The following is a 20205-nucleotide window of genomic DNA, read 5'->3' as shown; positions in this document are numbered from 1 at the left end:
ATTCAGTATGACAGTAAGAGAAGACTCAAAGTTGACTCCAGTGTTTTTTGGCTTAACCACTAAGAAATTGATATACATGATCTCATTTAATCTTTATAACAGTACAATAGACAAAATATTTTTATCTTCTTTTGACAAACAAAACTGAGGTCTATAACAGTTAGGAGATTTATTTCCAAATTTCAAAATTAGTAAGTGGCGGTATGAGGGTTCAAATCTATGTCTGTCTAACCTTGAGGCTTATGATCTTTCCAATTCATTAACAGTAAGAATAGGTGGTCTCTCCTAAAATTTGTAACTGTGGCCTTTAGCCCTGTTTTTTAGGTTTTAAATTTCCACATGTTGCTTGACTCAGTGCCACCCTCCCAAAATGAAAAACTGCTATGAAAAGTAGTTATAGGCTGGATGTATTCCTGGAATGCCTGAAAGAACCTAATGCAGAGCTCCAAAAACGCCTGCATGGTAGGCCCTTGATACTGACAGCACAGTGATTTTTACAGGTAAAGCTCCAATATAGGTAAGCTTAAAACCAAAAATTATAAAATACACAAGGAAACAGTATTGTGTACATGGAAGGTAGCAAATTCAATTAATGCTAGGATTAAAGACATGAATCACAATTCTTGAAAAAAATAAGTGGAACTAAATCCTTCATTTCTCCTCGATATATAGTAGTGAAACTAGAATACTGTAGCTAAAGAAAAGTTACCAAAATCAATGAGGGAAAAGTAATATTTTTATTTTTAAAAAAAATTTTGTTGTATTTTTTTCACTAACAATTAGTCCCCTTATACCCGCTCTTCCCTGTACCACATCACCACAGTGTTTTCCACATCCATTAGTCAGGGGAAAAAGAATACTTTAAGAGTAGTGGTGGTCCTAAAGTTCGAGAATTTTATGGAGAGGTAGGTGGAGATATTTATATTTATACTTTTTATGCCAACTATTGATATTAAAAAACTTAAGAATAATAACTACTATAACATAAATAAAATGGAAACTTCCAATTGGCAGAGAGGAAAAATAGGAATAAAGAAAACCTGATTTAGTGGAAGAAAAGATAGAAGAATCATAACAGATATAAAATAATTATGAAAAAGAAGATGATAAAAACTCAGGAATTGCAATAAATGTATATGGACTTTTATTTCCCAGTTAAAATACAAAGATAACAGATTGGAATAAAATATCAACTACTGCCCTGGCTGGTGTGGCTCAGTGGATTGAGTCTGGTCTGCAAACCAAGAGTTTGCTGGTTTGATTCCCAGTCAGGGCACATGCCTGGGTTTTGGACCAGGTCCCCAGTAGGGGACATGTGAGAGGCAATTACACATTGATGTTTCTCTCCCTCCCCGCTCTCTAAAAGGAAATAAATAAATAAATAAAAAATATCAACTATGTCATGGTGAATAAAATCAAATGCAATCTGGACTACTTGGGTTCACAGCCAGGCTCTAAGAATTACTTAGCTTTGTGAGCTTGAGTAATTTACTTATCTTTATATCTCAGTTTAATCACAGTAAAATGAGATTGATAGTAGAACTACCTCTTAGGGGTGTGATGATGTTTAAATGAGTTAACGTAATTTGGTAGTCTGATGAGTATTTGTCACATAGTAAAAAGTGTGCAATAATTAGCTGTTAATATCAATTTAGAATTAAATGAGCAGACATTTCTAAGCAGAAATTTTACATTGTTTCTTCTTTGTACATGAATTCATGTTTTCTTTTTTCCTTTTCCCACAGATTTATCCTAAAGTTCTATATTTCTATTTCTTGAAATTCTTTTATTGATGATTTTATTATGCCTCTGCTCCCTATATGTAAATATTTTTTTAATATATTTTATTGATTATGCTGTTACAATTGTCCCATTTCCCCCTTCTCTCCCCTCCCCCCTGTACCCCTCTCCCGCCCACTTTTCCCCCCTTTAGTTCATGTCCATGTGTCATACTTATGAGTTCTTTAGTTTCTACATTTCCCGTACTATTCTTGCCCTCCCCCTATCTATTTCCAACCTACATTCTGTGCTACTTATTCTCTATACCTTTTCCCCCTTCTCCTCCTCCCACTCCCCTGCTGCTAACCCTCCATGTGCCCTCCATTTCTGTGGTTCTGTTCCTGTTCTAATTGTTTACTTAGTTTCTATTGGTTTTGCTTTAGGTGTGGTTGTTAATATTTGTGAGTTTGCTGTCCTTTTACTATACATGTCTTTTCTTTATCTTCTTTTCTTAGATAAGTCCCTTTAGCATTTCATAAAATAAGGGCTTGGTGATGATGAACTCCTTTAACTTGACCTTATCTGAGAAGCACTTTATCTGCCCTTCCATTCTAAACAAGAGCTTTGCTGGATAGAGCAATCTGGGATGTAGGTCCTTGTCTTTCATGACTTGGAATATTTCTTTCCAGCCCCTTCTTGCCTGTAAGGTCTCTTTTGAGAAATCCGCTGACAGTCTGATGGCAACTCCTTTGTAGGTGACTGTCCCCTTATCTCTTGCTGCTTCTAGGATTCTCTCCTTCGTTTTTACCTTGGCTAATGTAATTATGATGTGCCTTGGTGTGTTTCTTCTTGGGTCCAACTTCTTTGGGGCTCTCTGAGCTTCTTGGATTTCTTGGAAGACTGTTCTCTTTGCCAGATTGGGGAAGTTCTCCTTTATTATTTGTTCAAATACATGCTCAATCTGTTGCTTTTCTCCTTCCGATTCTGGTACCCCTAAAATTCGGATATTGGAACGTTTAAAGGTGTCTTGGATGCTGTTAATCTTTTCCTCATTTTTTTGAATTCTTATTTCATCTTGCTTTCCTGCTTGGTTGATTCTATCTTCCTTCTGGTCCACTGTATTGTTTTGAGACTCATATTCCTTCCTTTCACTATTGGCTCTCCTCCTCGTATCTTCCTGCATCTCTTTTATGGTAACCTGCATCCTTTCATCTAGATTTCGTCCAAAATCTACCAGTTCTGTGAGCTTTCTGATCACCAGTGTTTTGAACTGCACATCTGATAGATTGGCTAAATCTTGGTCGCTCAAAAGGATGAGTCCTGGGGGACTGATCTGCTCTGTTGAAAACATATTTTTTTCTCCTGTCTCTCCTTTTTTTTTTTGGTCTGGTTGTTCTTGTTATGGTGGGGGGCGGAGCCTTAGGTGCTCACCAGTCGCTAGATTGTGACGTTATATGTGGGGGCGGGGTGGGAGCGGGAGCGGGGACGGGAGAAAACAATGGCGATAGTTCCGTTCTCCTGGACTCAGACCCTTGTCTGGGCTTCCGGGCGCGAGTTCTGCCCTGGTCCACAATCGCTACCCCTCTGGGTCTGCCAGCCGCAGCTTGCGTACTCAGGGATCACCACTGCCTTCTTGCGCCCCCGGATGGCTTTTGTGCCAAGTTCGCGCCAAACTTTCCCCCCCGACCTCCGCGCGCGCGCGCGCGCCGACCCGAGCCAGCCCCGCGCCGGCCCGGCTTGTCTTCTCCTACCAGTCCGGATGAACGCATCTACTTCAGCTTCTTGGCTGCCCGACTTCCATTCAGATAAATCCTCTGCTGGATCTGGGTGTTATTCTGATAGTAAATTATTGTTGTAAATTATTGTTTTTCTAATTTTGGTTGTACGAGGAGGTACGGTGCGTCCACCTATTCCTCCATCTTGCCGGAAGTCCCTTATATATGTAAATATTAAAAAGACTTATTTCCCATAACTTAAAAGCTACATATTAAGCTACATATTGTGCTATTTTAATCATTAAATATGAAATTAAAATTATCAATATGTCTCTCAGTTAAATGAATTAAACTATCCTTCCTTTTGTTTTTGTAGCCATTCTAATGGTATGTAGTGGTATCTCATTATAGTTTTAATTTGTATTTCCTTGATGATGGTATTTAGCATCTTCTATGTGCTTTTTAGTCACATATCCTTTACTAAGTGTCTGTTGAAACCTGTGGCTCATTTTCTGATGATGTTGTTAGTATTAAACTCTTTGTATATTTTGAATGCAAGTTCTTTGTTAACATGACAGATATACTCTCCCAATCTGTTGCTTTGCTTTTCATTTATTTAGTGATGCCTTTCAAATAGCTAAAGTTTTTAAACAAATTTCATTGAACAATTTCTCTTTAATATTTTATATTTTCTGTGTTTTATATAAGAAATTTTTCCTTACAGAAAGGCCATAAAGACTTTTTTCTCATGATTTCTTCTACAAGTTTTATAATTTTAGGTTTTACATTTAGATCTATGATTCATTCTGAGTTAATTTTTGTACATGATTTTAAGTAATGGTTGATGTTCACTTTTAGCACAATTTTTTGAGCTAAAAGACTTCCTCATTTAATTGCCTTGCAGATCAATTGCTTATTTATGTGTGGTTCTATTTCTGGACTCTATTCTGTTTCATTGACATATATGTCCTTCTTTCTGAATACCAAACTATCTTGATTACTGTAATATTTTAGCATATTTTTCTTTATTAAAATTGTTTTGATTATATTAAGTTTTTTGTATTTTCATATATGATTAGAATAAGCTAGTCAATTTCTAACAAAAGTTTTTTTGGACTTGATTGTGATTCTGTTGAATATCCATATACACATCTCAATTTGGGGTAACTGACATCTTTTTTTTAGCCTTTTTTTTATTGTTGTTCAAGTATGGTTGTCTCCATTTTCACCCCACTGTGCCCCCCTGCTCCACCCTTTCCCATCTCCCACCCTTGATCCTATCCCCCTTTGGCTTTGTCCATGGGTCCTTTACATACATTCCTTGATGACCCTTCCCCTTCTTTCCCCTGTTATCCCTTCCCCCGCCCCTCTGGTTCCTGTCAGTTTGTTCTTTATTTCAGTGTCTCTGGTTTATTTTGCTTGCTTGTTTGTTTTGTTGATTAGGTTCTACTTATAGGTGAGGTCATATGGTATTTGTCTTTCACCACCTGGCTTACTTCACTTAGTGTAGTGTTCTCCAGTTCCATGACATCTTGACAATTTTGAATCTTCTGTCCATGAACATATGACATATATTTCCATTTTATTTAGGTAGTCTTTAAATTCTCTCAGCAATAATTTGAAATTTTCAGTGTAAAAAACCAGATGTATGAGGTTGGATTTATTTCTAGGTATTTTATGGTTTGGGTATTACCATAAATGGGATTCTTAAATTTTTATTTTCCATTTGTTTGTTGCTAGTGCAAATGTTTGTCACTAGTACAACTAATTTTTGTATATTCACTTTGTATCCAGTGACCTTGCTAAAGTTTTTCTTCTTTTTTTATAGTTATTTTTTAAAAGGTTTTTAAAATGTATTTTTAGACAGAGGGGAAGGGAGAGAGAAAGAGAGGGAGAGAAACATCGGTGTGTGCTTACCTTTTGTGTGCCCCCTACTGGGGACCTGGCCTGCAATCTAGGCATGTGTCCTGACTGGGAATCAAACTGGCGACCCTTTGGTTCGCAGGCCAGTACTCAATCCACTGAGCCACACAAGCAAGGGTGCTAAAGTTTCTTTATTAATTAGTTCAAGCAATTGTTCTGTAGATTTTCTGGGATTTTCTGTGTAAATAGCCTTACCATCTGTAGTAAGGACAGCTTTATTTTTTCTTTCTTGACTTGTGTGTCTTTTTTTTCCCTTGCATTATTGCAGTAGCCTGGCTTTCCAGAATGATGTTGAACAGGTGTGAAAATAGACATCCTGCCCTTACTCTTAATCTAAGGGAGAAGCAATTAAATTTTATATCACTGAGTATGATATTAGCTAGAGTTTCTTTTAAAAAAGCAAATGTCACTTATCAGTATTAGGATGTTTTCTACTATCCATAGTTTGAGTAATGTTTTTTTTTTTGAAAGATTTTATTTATTTATTTTTAGAGAGGGAAGGGAGGGAGACGAGAGAGAGAGAGAGAAACATCAATGTGCGGTTGCTGGGGGTCATGGCCTGCAACCCAGGCATGTACCCTGACTGGGAATCAAGCCTGCGACACTTTGGTTCGCAGCCTGCTCTCAATCCACTGAGCTATGCCAGCCAGGGCCGAGTAATGTTTTTTTTAATGGTGAATGCATGTTAGATTATGTCAAATATTTTTTTGTATCCACTGATACAGTGATGTTGTGAATATGGTAAATTATATTGCTTGATTTTCAAATGTTAACCTTGCATCCTTTGGTTAAACCCTACTTATACTTATTTTGTTAAATTTATCCTAAGTATTTTATATTTTGTGATGGTACTATAACTGAAATTGTTTTCTTAATATCATTTTGAGCTTATTCATTGCTAGTGTTTAGGTATACAATTGATTTTTGTACATTGATCTGCATCCTCCACCCTTGCTGCAATACTTTTTTTTTAGGGTCGGTAGCTTTGTGTGTGTGTGTGTGTGCGCACATTTCTTATGTAAAAGCTCATGTCATCTGCAAATAAATACAATTTTACTTCTTTTCCCATATGAATATTTTTTAAATCTTTCTACTCATTCTGGCTAGAATCACCTCTACAATGTTGAATAGAAATGGTAAGCGCAAACATGCTCACCTTGTCCCTGATTTTAGGGGGAAAGCCTCTAGCCTTTAACCATTAAGTATGCTATTAGCTGTTTGTTTTTAGATTCCCTTCTGATTATTAAGGATTTTATCATGAAAAGTATTACATTTTGTGAATTATTTTTTTCTGTACCTACTGAGATGACTATGTTTCTTGTCGTATATTCTATTAATGTGGTATATTGAATTAATTGATTTTCATATGTTGAGCTAATATTGAATTTCTGGGATGAATCCCACTGTATGTTGTTGAGTATATTTCGGTCAATATTTATAAGGTATACTGATTTACAGTTTTCTTATGATTTCCTTGATTTTAGTTTCAAGGTAATTCTGGCCCCAAAGAATGAATTTGACATATTCTCTTTTTTTCATTTTTTGGGGAAAGAGTTTAAGTATTGTTATTAATTTTTCTTTAAGAGCTTTGTAGAATTTACCAGTACATATGTATTTTTCTTGTTGAGATATTTTATTATTAAATCAATCCTGCTTTTTATTTTATGTTTATTTAGATATTAATATTTCTTCTTTAATTAGTTTTGTTGTCTTTCTAGGATTTTGTCCATTTCATCTAATTTGTTGCTATATCATTGATCTTAGCATGTCCTTCCTTTGATCTCTGATTTTGAAATTTGAGTCCTCTCTCTTTTTTTTTTTGTCTTCTTGATGGAGTGTTTTTTTGCCATTATAAAATGTCCTTCTTTGTCTCTTCTAACAATTTTTGTCTTAATGTTGATTTTTTTCTGTTTTTAGTGTTGACATTACATCTTTTTTTTTGCCTTCCTTAGTATATTATTTTCCTTCTTTCTACTTTAAACCTTTTTGTGTTTTTATCTAAGTCCATCTCTTATAGACAGCATATGGTTGCCTCATTAAAAAATTCATTCTAAAATTTTTTGCCTTTCATTTGGAATGTTTCATTCATTTGCATTTGTTATAATTACTGATAAGGTTATTTTGCTATCTACTTTCAGTATGTTTTATGTCTTTCCCCATTTTTTCCATTACTGCCTTCTTTTGTGTGAAATAGGTATTATTTAGTGTATATATTAATTTTCTTCTTATTGGTTTACTGTATTTAAACATTTTTTTTCTTAATGATTGCCTTAGATTTATAATGAGTTTAATTTAACTGATAGTAGTCTAGCTCAAATTAATACCAACTTAATTTCAATAATATATATATTTATAATGACACAAATTCTTTTTGGATAGACTATATACTCTCTGTACAGATTGATAATTATTGCTTTATGTGGTTGAGTTTTATACTAATAGGAGAAAAAGCTACAAACAAAATATATTTATACTCTTTTATATTTACCCATGTAGTTACATTTGCTGTTGCTCTGTTTTTTCTTCATGTGGATTTAAGTTATTTTCTAGTATTTTCTTATTATAGGCCAAAGGACATCCTTTAGTTTTTCTTGTAGGGCAAGTTTTAAAATCTGATAATGTCTTAACTTTCGTATATTTGACGAATATTTTCTTTTGCTGGCTATCAATTTTTTGACAGTATTTTCTTTCAGCTATTTACATATGTTTTCTCACTGCTTTCTAAACTCTGTGGTTCCTAACGAGAAACCAGCTGTTAATTTCATTGAAGATTCCTTGTGTGTGATGAGTAACTTCTATGTTGTTGCATGTAAGATTCTTTTTGTCTTTGGGTTTTGATTGTTTGATTATGAAATGTTTAAGTTTGGACTACATTTTCATAGGTGGAAAAAGAAAGTGACAAATCCTTTATAATTATTTAATTTCAGACTGTTTCTGTCTTGTTGGGTCTGACTTTTTATTCCCCTTTATCAATGCTTGCTTTTTATTGGAATGCTTATTCTATTTATATATCTGTTCTATTTTAATATACTTATTGATAGTTATGCTTAAATGAACTATCTGTTTATTTGCCATTTTTATATTGCCTTTCTGTTTCCTTTTACTCTGCTATTCTTTTACTTTCCTCATTTGGGTTAATAACAATTTTTTTCAGTATTTCATACATTTTTTGACTTTACTTTCCCTCCAAGAAGCTTGATTAGCCTATAGAAGAAGATTAAAAGCTTTATAGGAATCTAAATCCACCTAATCATAAGGGATTTTATTTTTTAATTTAGAAAATGGAAACAACTGTACTTGAACAACAATAAAAAATATTTACTTAGTATTGTTACACTTTTGTCATTGTCGTTCCATTACAACTGTCCCCATTTTCCCCCATTGCTCTCCCCTGCCCAGCCCACCCCCCTTCATATTCAATCCTCATCCCCATTGTCCTTGTCCATGGGTTAGTATTTTATATTTTCTTAGTAATACTCTTTTTATCTTATTTTAATGGTTGTTCTAGAGTGAACAATATGCACACGTGATTTAGCAAACTATTTAAAAAACTTTGTTTAAAATTTATTTTTAGAGTGCTTTTAGGTTTATAGCAAAATTGAGAGGAAGGTATGGAAATACCCTATATACCACACATGCATAGACTTCCCATTGTCAATATCCCCCACCAGAGTAGTATATTTGTTAAAATTGATGAACCTACACTGATATATCATAATCACCTGAAGTCTGTAGTTCACTCTTGGGATTGTACATTCTATTGGTTTGGATAAATATATAATTACAAGTATCTATTCTTATAGTCACACAGAGTATTTTCATTGCTTTAAAACATTTTTGTGCCCTGTAATAAATCTCGTTTTGCATTTGTTAATTCTGTTTTTCTTCTGATACATCTTTTATATGTGTGGTAGAGCATTTGTCATTATTCCACTGGTTTCTGGGGCTTTGTTCATTTTTATTCAGTGTTTTTTTTCTCTCAGAGTTTTTCAGATCATATGACTTTTTAATTGATTCGTGAAGCTCACTGACCCTTTCTTTATAAGTTCTAATCTAGTGTTAAGCCCATTCAGTTCATTTTACATTTCTATTATTGTGCTTTTAGTTGTAGACTTCTTATTTGGTCCTTATAAAAAGTTGCCATTTCCATGATGAAATTTCCTATTTGCTCATACATGAAAATTATATTTTTCTTTAATACTTTTTGTTCTTGGAATTTATTTATTTATTTATTTTAAAGTATTTATTTATTTTTAGAGAGAGGAAGGGAGGGAAAAAGAGAGGGAGAGGAGCATGATAGATTCATTGATAGGACTATATTTATAATAGCCAATTTCAAGTCCTTGTCTGCTAAATTATACATCTGATCTTGTAGATTTGTATTGTTTCTCTCCACTTTCTTGGTTATAGCTGATATATGTATATATATATATATATTTGAATGTCTAGTAACTTTTGATACAGTGGATGATACATTTTTGAGAATGGATTCTTTTATCTTCTTCTGAAGCATATTGATGTTTATTGTTGAAGGCCCCAGGAGGGTAAACAACTTACCCATTGTTGCACAGTCAGTCATTTGAGCCAGAATTCAAGTCTGCTGACTCACGGGCCTAGTACTCCATCTGTTACAGCACAAAGGGTGCTCAAAAAAACAAAACCAGAAAAAAAATTGGTGCCAGTAGAACTAGTAAAAGAAACAATTTAAAATTTTTGCACACGTAAGGTTAAAGTTTAATTCTGAATGGTTTTTTTGACAAAGACACTAGAGTGCACTTCAAAACAACATATTGCTGTGCTCTTCAAGTGTAATACAATACTGACGTCTCAATTAATTGCTATGTTGATGTATATAGTCAGCTTCACTCTTCTTTAGCTGTTGATCTGGTTTAGGAATTGACCAAACTCTTTGATTATTTTTCCATCCTACTATTTACATTTTTGGCAATTCACTGCTTATTTGAATATCAGAGAGAGGAGAGACAAAGAATAGAAGTCACACTTCAGTTTATACACTTTTGATATAACTGTTCTATTTTTGGAGAGAACAGAAATAGCTAGGTGCTGGAGCAACCTAGATGCCTATCAGTAAATGAATGGATCAAAAAACTACGGTACATTTACACAAAGGAATTCTATGCAGCAGAAAGAAAGAAGGAGCTCCTACTCTTTGCAACAGCTTGGAGGTAACTGGAAAGCATTATGCTAAGCGAAATAAGCCAGGCAGTGAAAGACAAATACCATATGATCTCACCTTTAACAGGAACCTAAACAACAAAACAAAGAAACAAGCAAAATATAACCAAAGACACTGAAATAGAGGACAGGCTGACAGTGACCAGAGGGGAGAGAAGACGGAATTTCAGGGGAGAATGGGTAGGGTTTACAGGAACAAATTTAAAGGACACATGGACAAAAACTAGGAAGAGGGTGGTGGGGAGGGTTGGGTGGGTGGGCTGGAATGGGAGTAAAAGGGAGAAAACTGTACTTGAACAATGATTAAAATAAAAAATACACAAATAAAAGTAACTAAAAAAAGGAAATTTCATGGTTTGTGAATTTACCCATTATTCTTACATAGTAACCTCTAATTTTTACTTAGAAACTTTCTCTACATATTCTGTAACATGTTCTGATAGAAATTTGAAGATGTACCAAACATAGTGCAAATGCATAGCCCATTTGCATTTGAGAGTTAAGTAAGATCAAATATATTACAGGTAATTTGTACGCCATAAAGCTTAATAGAAGATACTTCAGGTATTATATTCCTTGTTTTTTGAACTAGGAAGCTGAAGTTTGGTTGTAACTCTTACTTGATTTATGGGGGCTTGACATGTGCTCCATACAGCATACCTATCTGTCGAAGACACAAATGGATCTGCTGGATAATAAACATTGGAAAAGCTGCTTGTACAACAGCCTGGCGTAGCCTAAAGCCTTCTCTTGTTCTGGGCTGCATTCAGAGTTGGCAGCCTTAGAGATTGTGAATGTTGTACCTATAAGTTCTGAATGATAGCAAGTGTTGCTGCCAGAGCTCCTAATGTTTAAATGTATGTACCATGGAACTGCATGAACTTCTATTAAAACCCAGTTCTCTTAATTTTTATTACCAGGTAACCTTGGACGGGTGGACCAGGTCTCCGAGTTTGAGTATGATTTGTTTATTAGGCCAGATACCTGTAATCCACGCTTCCGAGTGTGGTTCAACTTTACTGTTGAAAACGTGAAAGAATCACAGGTGAGGGAAATAGTACATATCTTGATTTTGGTTTTGGTAAGATTATGCTTTTGTTTTGTCTTAGGAATATTCAAAATTAATGACCATATCATTTTGTTTCAAGAGATATAATGATCGTATCATTTTGTTTGAAGGTATAATATATTGTTTTCATTATCTACCAGTTTTTAAATAATACAAATAGATTATCTGAAAACAAAATGTTATTTTTTACAGATGGAAACATTAAGTTGATATTTGAAGCTTTCTTGAGGAACACAATAAGAAACCTTAGAAAGTACCTTGTATTATGTTTATTATGGTGTGTTTTATTATTTCTTGTGTATAAAACCTTTAATCATTATACATTTCTCACAGGGTCTCAGTTTCAGAACATGCTTGTGCACAATAGGATATGTATATCTCAAAACAATATGATCCTTGTAACTCATTCTGTTTTCCCATTGCTTTGACTGGTGGAAAACTCAGAGCCAATTTTATAGCACTCTAATGATTGTGGAAAACTTTTGCTTTTGTTTCTGTGTACTGACTTTTTAAAAAATCCAATCATACTAATCTGTCTTTTATCCAGGATTTCATCAATTACATTTTCTAACAGTGTGATTTTATAATCCCATTAAATCTTTTTGAGTGGGAGAGTGTACTGATGAAAAGAGAACTACCGTAAATACTTATGCATTGAATAAACATTAATAAAAATCTAATCCTAGTAAATTAGTTATCACTCTGTTATATTGAGAAAGGTTATCATGGAAGGCTGTCCACAAACTTTGTGGACATAGAGACATGATTCTTTTAAGCAGATGAAAGCTTAGCCCTATAACCTATCCTCTGCCGTCTTCATGCAGGGACTTTTTTTTTTTTTTTTCAGTATCTTTAGGAGAAAGTGGGCAGTTTAATTTTCCCTCCCAAGTCAATCTGTCCTATCTGCTTTCACCTGGCTGCTTGCTTCTATTTCTCTCAACTGCAACTTGAATTGTGTGTTAGGCAGTGTTCAGTGTCTGGAACTTAGGGACTGTAGTCTCCTTTGGTACAGTGCTGTTCCTGGCACACTGGCTTCAGCAGAGAGGGGGTGCAGGATCAACCATGTCATTTTACTACCAATCCCTTAATTTTTCCTACAACATGGCTGACACAGGACTTGGTGTATGTAGTGTTTACTGAAGTTTAGGGGCTAACTGGAAGGAATTAAAAAATATATGGGGGAGCTCTGAACATTGTTGGCTAAATATGATTTCTCTCAGCATTTTAGGAGAAGTGGTGAGAAAAGTTAAACTACACACAGAGAGCTACTCAGAGATGAACTTCAGTTCCTGGCTTTGCTTCTTGGTTTTACTTCTCTCCCATGGGAAAATCCTTTTTCATAGTAAGAATAACAATATTTCTTCTCTCCACCCAACTTAGGAAAGCCTACACCTTTCAGGAGTTTACCTTCAGGAGTTCACCTGACTCTAGGATTGTCCAGCTTGTTTCACCAAGACAATCAGTACTTCTCAAAGTGCATTTTCCAGAGTCTGTGTTACTGAGTCTTGAGAGTCTAACTCACAGCAGAAGGCTTTAGCCAGATGTGTTAGACTGAGTCTTACCATTCTAAATTTGGGTCCCCTATGAAGATCTCTCTGCTATCATAAGGTAAACACAGAACCTTATTCCTCTGTTGGTGTTCCTGTCTCATGGTAGTCTGTAACTGTTGACACATATACACACCACTGAAAAGCGATAATTGTGGGACAGTATAATTCAATTCGTATGAAAGAAGGGAAACATTTTTTTAAAGAAGTATAATATGCCAGGATTTCTAAATTCACAGAGGGGATTATTCTTTTCCTCTTTATGCACAGCATATGTACATCCTTCAGCTTGTCTGCTGCATTCAGGAATCCACTGACTCCCTAAGAAATGAGACCTATTACTTTTCAAACAACCACATCATCTATCCTCATTATATCTTTTGCTAAACAGAAATTTAGTGGAAACTCTGAAATTATAGTGTTTCTTTAATTTTGGGCCACTTAAATTCACCACCTAGTTCTTTCATTTAAATCTTTTTACAAAGAGTATTATTATATAGCTCCTATGGAGGTCTGGAGGAGGGGTGGTAGGGGAGGTAACTAGAAAGTTAGGGAAAATTTGTTTGTAAGTTATAATGCCTGAGATGGTCTTTTGGACAAGTTGCTCATACATTAAAGTGTTTCTTATTTTTGGCTTCTTTAGTTTGCTTACAAGTATGTTTTTGTTGTGGTTTAAAATGTCTCTTCCAGAGTGTTAAAATATTCATATTACATGTTAAAGTTATGCAGCCTCTTTTGCACTCTTGTCTACCAATTAAATAAGCAAATAACATGAATGTATCTCAAGGGATTATTGTACTAAGACAGTTGGTACTGTTCTATAGATCCTTATTTTTAAAGTTGGAGAAATCAATATTTTCTGCCTCTCTGGATTCTCTCTTCATATCCAGTATTATCCTGCCTTTGTTACAATTAGAAATCATGGATATGCTCATCTGGTTGCCTGGAGGCTGATGCTTTATCATTCTCTTTCTGTGGGCCACTGCTTCATCAACTATAATCATATTATATTTATGGAAATCTATCTCAAAAAGGCATAAAGATCTGCTGAAAAGATACAGTATATATCTCTAGCTCACAGGATATTTGTTTTCATGGTTGTGTACATGAAAGAGAATGATTTACTATTAAGTTTGACTTGTGAGGTCTGTTTTTATAATGTCTCTTCTTATAATCTTTTTCCATCTCTCCAATTTCCTTTAAAATGAAACCTGCCTGAATGTAATCTAGTCAGGAACCTTATTTAGGATTTGGTACTAGGGAGCAAAAGAAATATTAGTCATCAAAGGCTGACTTCATTAAATGAATATTAAAAATTATAGCATCAAATATACTGTATAAATAGGTCTAGCTTTGGAGTTACTTTTCTTGATATTTTTAGCAAGTGATAAAAACTTGGAACATACAGTGCTATATTCCAGGACTGATATATTAACTTCCAAAAGAAGTAGCTAAGTATTGCATTTGCAGGAATCTATGAAACCTGAACATTCCTGTACCTTTATTGATAAGTAATTTTCTCCTTGAAAAACCTGTGTTAGATGTTCTTATATGGAAATTTACTATTGATGCAGCAGAATACTCATGTGATATGTAAACAGATCATCCTGTTTAAATATTCATGATGAAACTTCAGCCAATGAGAGGAAATAAAATGGTGTGCCTTGACTATTTAAACTGTTTCATTTCCTTTATATTCTTTACACCTTTTAAAATTTATTTTCCCCTTACTGATTATTAAAGTGGCTAATTCTCAGTATAGTAAAATTTTAAAATATAAATAATTATTGGAAGGAGAGGAAAACACCTCCACCTATACTATAATCTTACTACCAAAAGCATAAAACTTGTAACCTTTGGCATATTTACTTCCAGACTTATTTATTTTCTATTTTACACTTTAAAGCATAATTTAAGTTAGCACTGTATATATTTATTATGCCTTACTTTTAAAGCAACGAAAGAGTTATCACAAAGCAATTGTATCATTAAAAATTTTGTAAATACAATAGCTGTATGATAGTTATTGACTATTGGACCATTTTCTTATTCATGAGCATAAAGATTATTTTCCATGAACTGTTGTTATAAATAATACTGTAGTGAACATCTTTATGCATGAAATGTTACCCACATTTTATTTTGCTTTCTTAGGATAAATTCCTATGAGAGGAATTGATGGCCAAAGGAAATGAATTATTTCAATACATACTTCTAAATTGTGGCCAGAAAATTTATACTGTTTCAGCAGTAAATGAGATGATTTCCTTTGAATTTCTTGCTTTGGTTTATGAAATCAGATGTTTATATATTCAGATTAAATTGATTCTTTTTTTTCCTCTTTGAACTTCACACAAATGAATGGAATATGATGCAATGTTTCAGTCTTTTAGTCATAAAGGAATACATTGTATTTTAGCAATAACATGAGATAACAAAACAGATCTATATATTATTTTTACCTTTTTCTGAATTCATCAATCCTTTTATATATGTGTGCCAACAAATTGTAATCTGGAGTATGTAATAGGAGATTTGAAAAAACTTTTTAAACAATGAAGTATTTCTTACCTTACTGTAAGCAGTAGCTTAAACACACATGACAACAACACACACACTCTTTTATATATAACATATCTGATTACATTTTTAAAATTCAAAGAGAAGAGGTAGTCATTAGAGAATACAATGAATGAAAAAAATTGAAGGAATTGCAATCATTGCAATTATTTGTAATATTAAGGGGTAGAATTCACTATGAGAGTAGCTAGATGAAGTATAATGGAAGATAAGATATTGGAGAAGAGGAGCTCAGAGTAGCCAAAATGTTGGAAAAACTGTCTCTGTAGATATTGGAGAAATATCAGTGAGGCCTTAACAACAATCATTGAGAAATGTGGAAGAATGGCAGGGGAGTAGCGAGATGACATCAATAATGAGAGGTAGTGAAAGGATAATGTGACGAAATGAAATGTCAAAGATATGTTCATGGAAGTGAAGGCTCAATATTATAAAGACATGGTTCTCTCAAAATCAACTTACTTTTAATGCAATTCTAATCAAAATCTCCCCCAATTCATCTCATAAAACTTGACAAGATAATTCTAAAATTCATGCAGGAAAACAAAGCGCCAAAAATAGACAGGCCTGCTTTGAAGAATAATAATGAATGGGAATTTTTTTAATGGAAACTTGCACTATTTTTTAATGGGAACTTGTAGACTATTTCAGCTTACAATTTTTATTTAAAGCAAAAGTGATTAAAATAGAATGGCACTGACATAAGAATGGACAAATAGTCTAAACTAGAGACTTACAATCTTTTTCATCTCATGGTTCATACAAACTAATTACTAAAATTCTGTGGCATACCCGAACATATTTTTTTGCCAATATGACCAAAAAATAGGTATGATTTTGATTCAGTCACACTGGATGTATATTGTGTTGACTGTTGTCATTTTTTATTTAACAATCTAAGGGAAAAGATGCTCAGGTCAGTGCCCCTGAGTAAATAGTCAGGTGTAATATGTTTTAAAAATTCTTTTTTAAAACTTTATTTTTATTGTTTATACTGTTACAAATGTCCCTATTCCCCTCTCTTCCCCACTTTGTCATCTCCGTCCTGCCCTTGCCCCACCTTCCCTCAGGTCATCACCACGCTGTTGTCAGTGTCCATGGGTTATGCATACATGTCCTTTCACCCTCTTCTACCCAGTCCCCACCCCCGCCCCCAACATCTGTCAGTCTGTTCTGTGTATCCATGCCACTGTTTCTATTTTGTTTAATTATTTTTTTTATTAGCTTCCATATATAAGTGAGATCATATGGTATTTGTCTTTCACTGACTGGTTTATTTTAGTTAGCATAATACTCTCCAGATCCATCCATGCTGCTGCAAAAGGTAAGAATTTCTTCTTTTTTATTGCTGCAAGGTATTACATTGTGTAAATGTGTACCATAGCCTTTTTTTATCTACTCATCTACTGATGGGCACTTGAGCTGTTACCAGATCTTGACTATTGCAAATAACTTTGCTATGAACATTGGAGTGCATATATTTTTTCAAATTGGTATTTTGGAATTCTTAAGATATATACCCAGAAGTGGGATAGCTGGGTCAAAAGGCAGAAGTGGGATAGCTGGGTCAAAAGGCAGAACAAAATTAAAAAATTTTTAATTTTTTGAGGAAACTCCATACTGTTTTCCACAGTGGCTGTACCAGTCTGCATTCCCCTAAGAGTGCACTAGGGTTTCCTTTTCTCCACATCCTCGCCAGCACATTTGAAAAATTCTTGTGGCACACCAGTTGAAAATCACTGGTCTAAATGAATGGCATGAACTCAGAAACAAGGCTATTTATATAAGGGACCCAATATCTAAGATAGGCTACATTATAAAACTGTAGCAATCACTAGAGTTGTATGGCAAACAATATTCATACTCAACTACTTCAAAAACCTTACAGGATAATAAAAAACTTAAATAGGAAATAAAATTACATATTTAAATGATGAAGATAAAATTAAATATAAAATATTATATTGGCTTTAGAAATAGAATTGAATTTCCTGTGCAAGGTACAGAAAAGCAAAATCATAAAGAAATAAATCAATACTTTTGTGTTCATAAAAATAAGGTCTATTTGACAAAAGGCCTAAAGGTGAAAGATATAGACTGTCCTGGGAAAAGAAATTTGTGTAATATATTACAGGTATAAGATTGTTATCCAGAATATGTAGAACTCTTACCAAAAAAAGAGAAAGAAATGAAATAAAGTAAGCCAAAGATAGAAACAGGCAACTCACAGAAAACTAAATCATAAAGCAAATAGAATTATTCTCAAAAAGTTTGGTTGGGGTGAAGGAGGAGGAGAGAAGTTGCTCTCAAGTATACTGCCATGTAAAAAACATTTCTTGCTTCTTATTGTTCAAGGGTAGTGATCATATTAAAATAGTAGGGAAAAGCATGAGCTCCGGCATCAGGATCTTTGTTGTGTTACTTGCTAGTTTTATGTCCTTGAATAAGTTACATAACTCTGCTAAACTTCAGTTATTCTTTAAATTTGGTTTAATACTACTTGCCTTGAGGTATTGTTTTGAAGGTTGATAATATATTTTTACAAAACACCTAAACAGTGCCTGCAACACAGGTACATATTTTTATTATTAAAGTAACTTTATTTGTTGAATGAGGTTAATTGCCCATTTATTTACTTTAGGGTGGTCTATGTAAGATACACCTTAAGTTAACTATATAGCTGACTAATGGAGCCAGAATCTTTTGTTCAAGGAAAAATTCAGAACAGAAGGTATTCTTCATTATATAAAATGTATGGAAAACTTAAAGAATTTACATGTCAACTATATTGTATCAATATTAGTGTAAATTCTGCCAATGTGAACAAATTTTCATTCTTTTAAGTTTTTCTATGTTTTTCATTATAAATCTTTTACAGAGATAAAGTTGAATTTCTGGAAATTGGTAGTAAGTCTAAGAACTATACCTGGAATTATTTGTTTGTATATGGTATTCATAAACATTATATATATATATATAACATTATATATATCAATTATATATAACATTACATATATCAATTATATATAATATAACATATATATCAATAAACATTATATATATATCAATGCATTTGTGTTTATGTTAGTGTATTTGTTTATTGTATTAGTTATGCCAGATACTATTATCATACTTTTTAAATGATAGCATTCAAATGTAAACTTAGCTGGCATTCTATTTTGTAGAATTTATTAAATAGGTATTTTTCATTGTAATAAACATGAATAATTTCCATATTGCTAAATCCAACAAACATATACCCATTATCTTAATTTGTCTTTCATTTGATACTTTTAACAGTTCACTGTTGGAACTTCTGTTACTTTGGCTTTCTAATGTCCCTCTCTTTTGATTCCCTTTGTATCTTCTTGCTTATTTCTTCTGATTTTCCTTTGTGGGCTTCTCCTATCATATGAACTCCTTAAAAGCATTAGTACTCGTGGTGATTCTTATATCATTACATCTTATATGTCTTTTCTGTATTCCCAATTCTATCTATATTTGAAAATATTTAATTAGAAAAAAAGCTCCTGAATTTAATTGCCTTTTAGACATTACTACTAAATGCTCCATGGATATCTCAAACTCATCATTTAAAAAAGTGAGCTCCTTATCTTATCCTCTAAATCAATCTCTTCTCTCTACTCCATATTCCAGTAAATATTACTACTATAAATGCACTCACTCAAACTGAAAGCATGGGAGTTATCTTGGACTCCTCCCTTGTGGATCCATATCTAAAATAGTAATAATGATCATTATCATGCTATTAATGTATCTATCATTTATTGATCACTTACACTGTTCTAGTACTTGCTAAATGCTTTATATTAAATTTCACAACTCTGAGAGGTTGGTGCTATTGTTATTTTAATTTTATGGATGACAAAATCAAATTTGCCTTCTGATTTTACCACCTCTAAAATCATTTCCTGAATTTATGTGTCTTTCTATATCTGCTACAGTCATTCAAGTTTAATCTATTATTTATGTTTCTTGGAATATAGCAGTTGTCTTCCAACATACAGTTTTGTCCAGAGTTTTGTGTTATTTAATTCCATTATTCACACTGGAGCTGGAGTATTCTACTATGTACACTGCAAATTTGACCTTGCCATTCCACTGCTAAACCTCTTAAATAGTTCCCTATTGTTTTAGAGTAAAAGCATTATCTGGCCCTATTTAGTCTATCTTGCCAAAAGTACTTAATGGCCTTCTTGTAGTTTCCTGTAGAGACCATGTTGTTTCACACATTCCTGCATTTTTCTCTTTCCTGTAATGCCCTTCCAACATTTCCTCATTTGAAGTAAGCTCAAGGTTTAGTTAGACTGCTAGGGCTCCTGTTCAGTAATACTTCAGCTATTTTTTGTGTGACCTTGGGTAATATGTTTTATGCTTTCTATATCTCATTTGTCTAAACTGATACAGTGTATATAAAACTATTGAAATTTTATCT

General features: G+C 33.5%; 1 protein-coding gene across 7 annotated transcripts in view; it reads left to right on the top strand.

Annotated features, from left to right (window-relative positions):
• Positions 1-20205, top strand: part of LOC114496646 (BEN domain-containing protein 5) — a 1079970-nt gene that overhangs the window by 178228 nt on the left and 881537 nt on the right. For all 7 annotated transcript variants that reach the window (XM_036026057.1, XM_036026055.1, XM_028512265.2 and 4 more), the window contains exon 3: positions 11474-11598. In XM_036026057.1, the coding sequence (XP_035881950.1) occupies positions 11474-11598 (125 nt within the window). The remainder of the gene's footprint in view (positions 1-11473; positions 11599-20205) is intronic.

Source organism: Phyllostomus discolor, chromosome 5, assembly GCF_004126475.2.
Source record: "Phyllostomus discolor isolate MPI-MPIP mPhyDis1 chromosome 5, mPhyDis1.pri.v3, whole genome shotgun sequence".
Taxonomy (NCBI): Eukaryota; Metazoa; Chordata; class Mammalia; order Chiroptera; family Phyllostomidae; genus Phyllostomus; species Phyllostomus discolor.
This window is presented reverse-complemented; position numbering and strand designations above follow the sequence as displayed.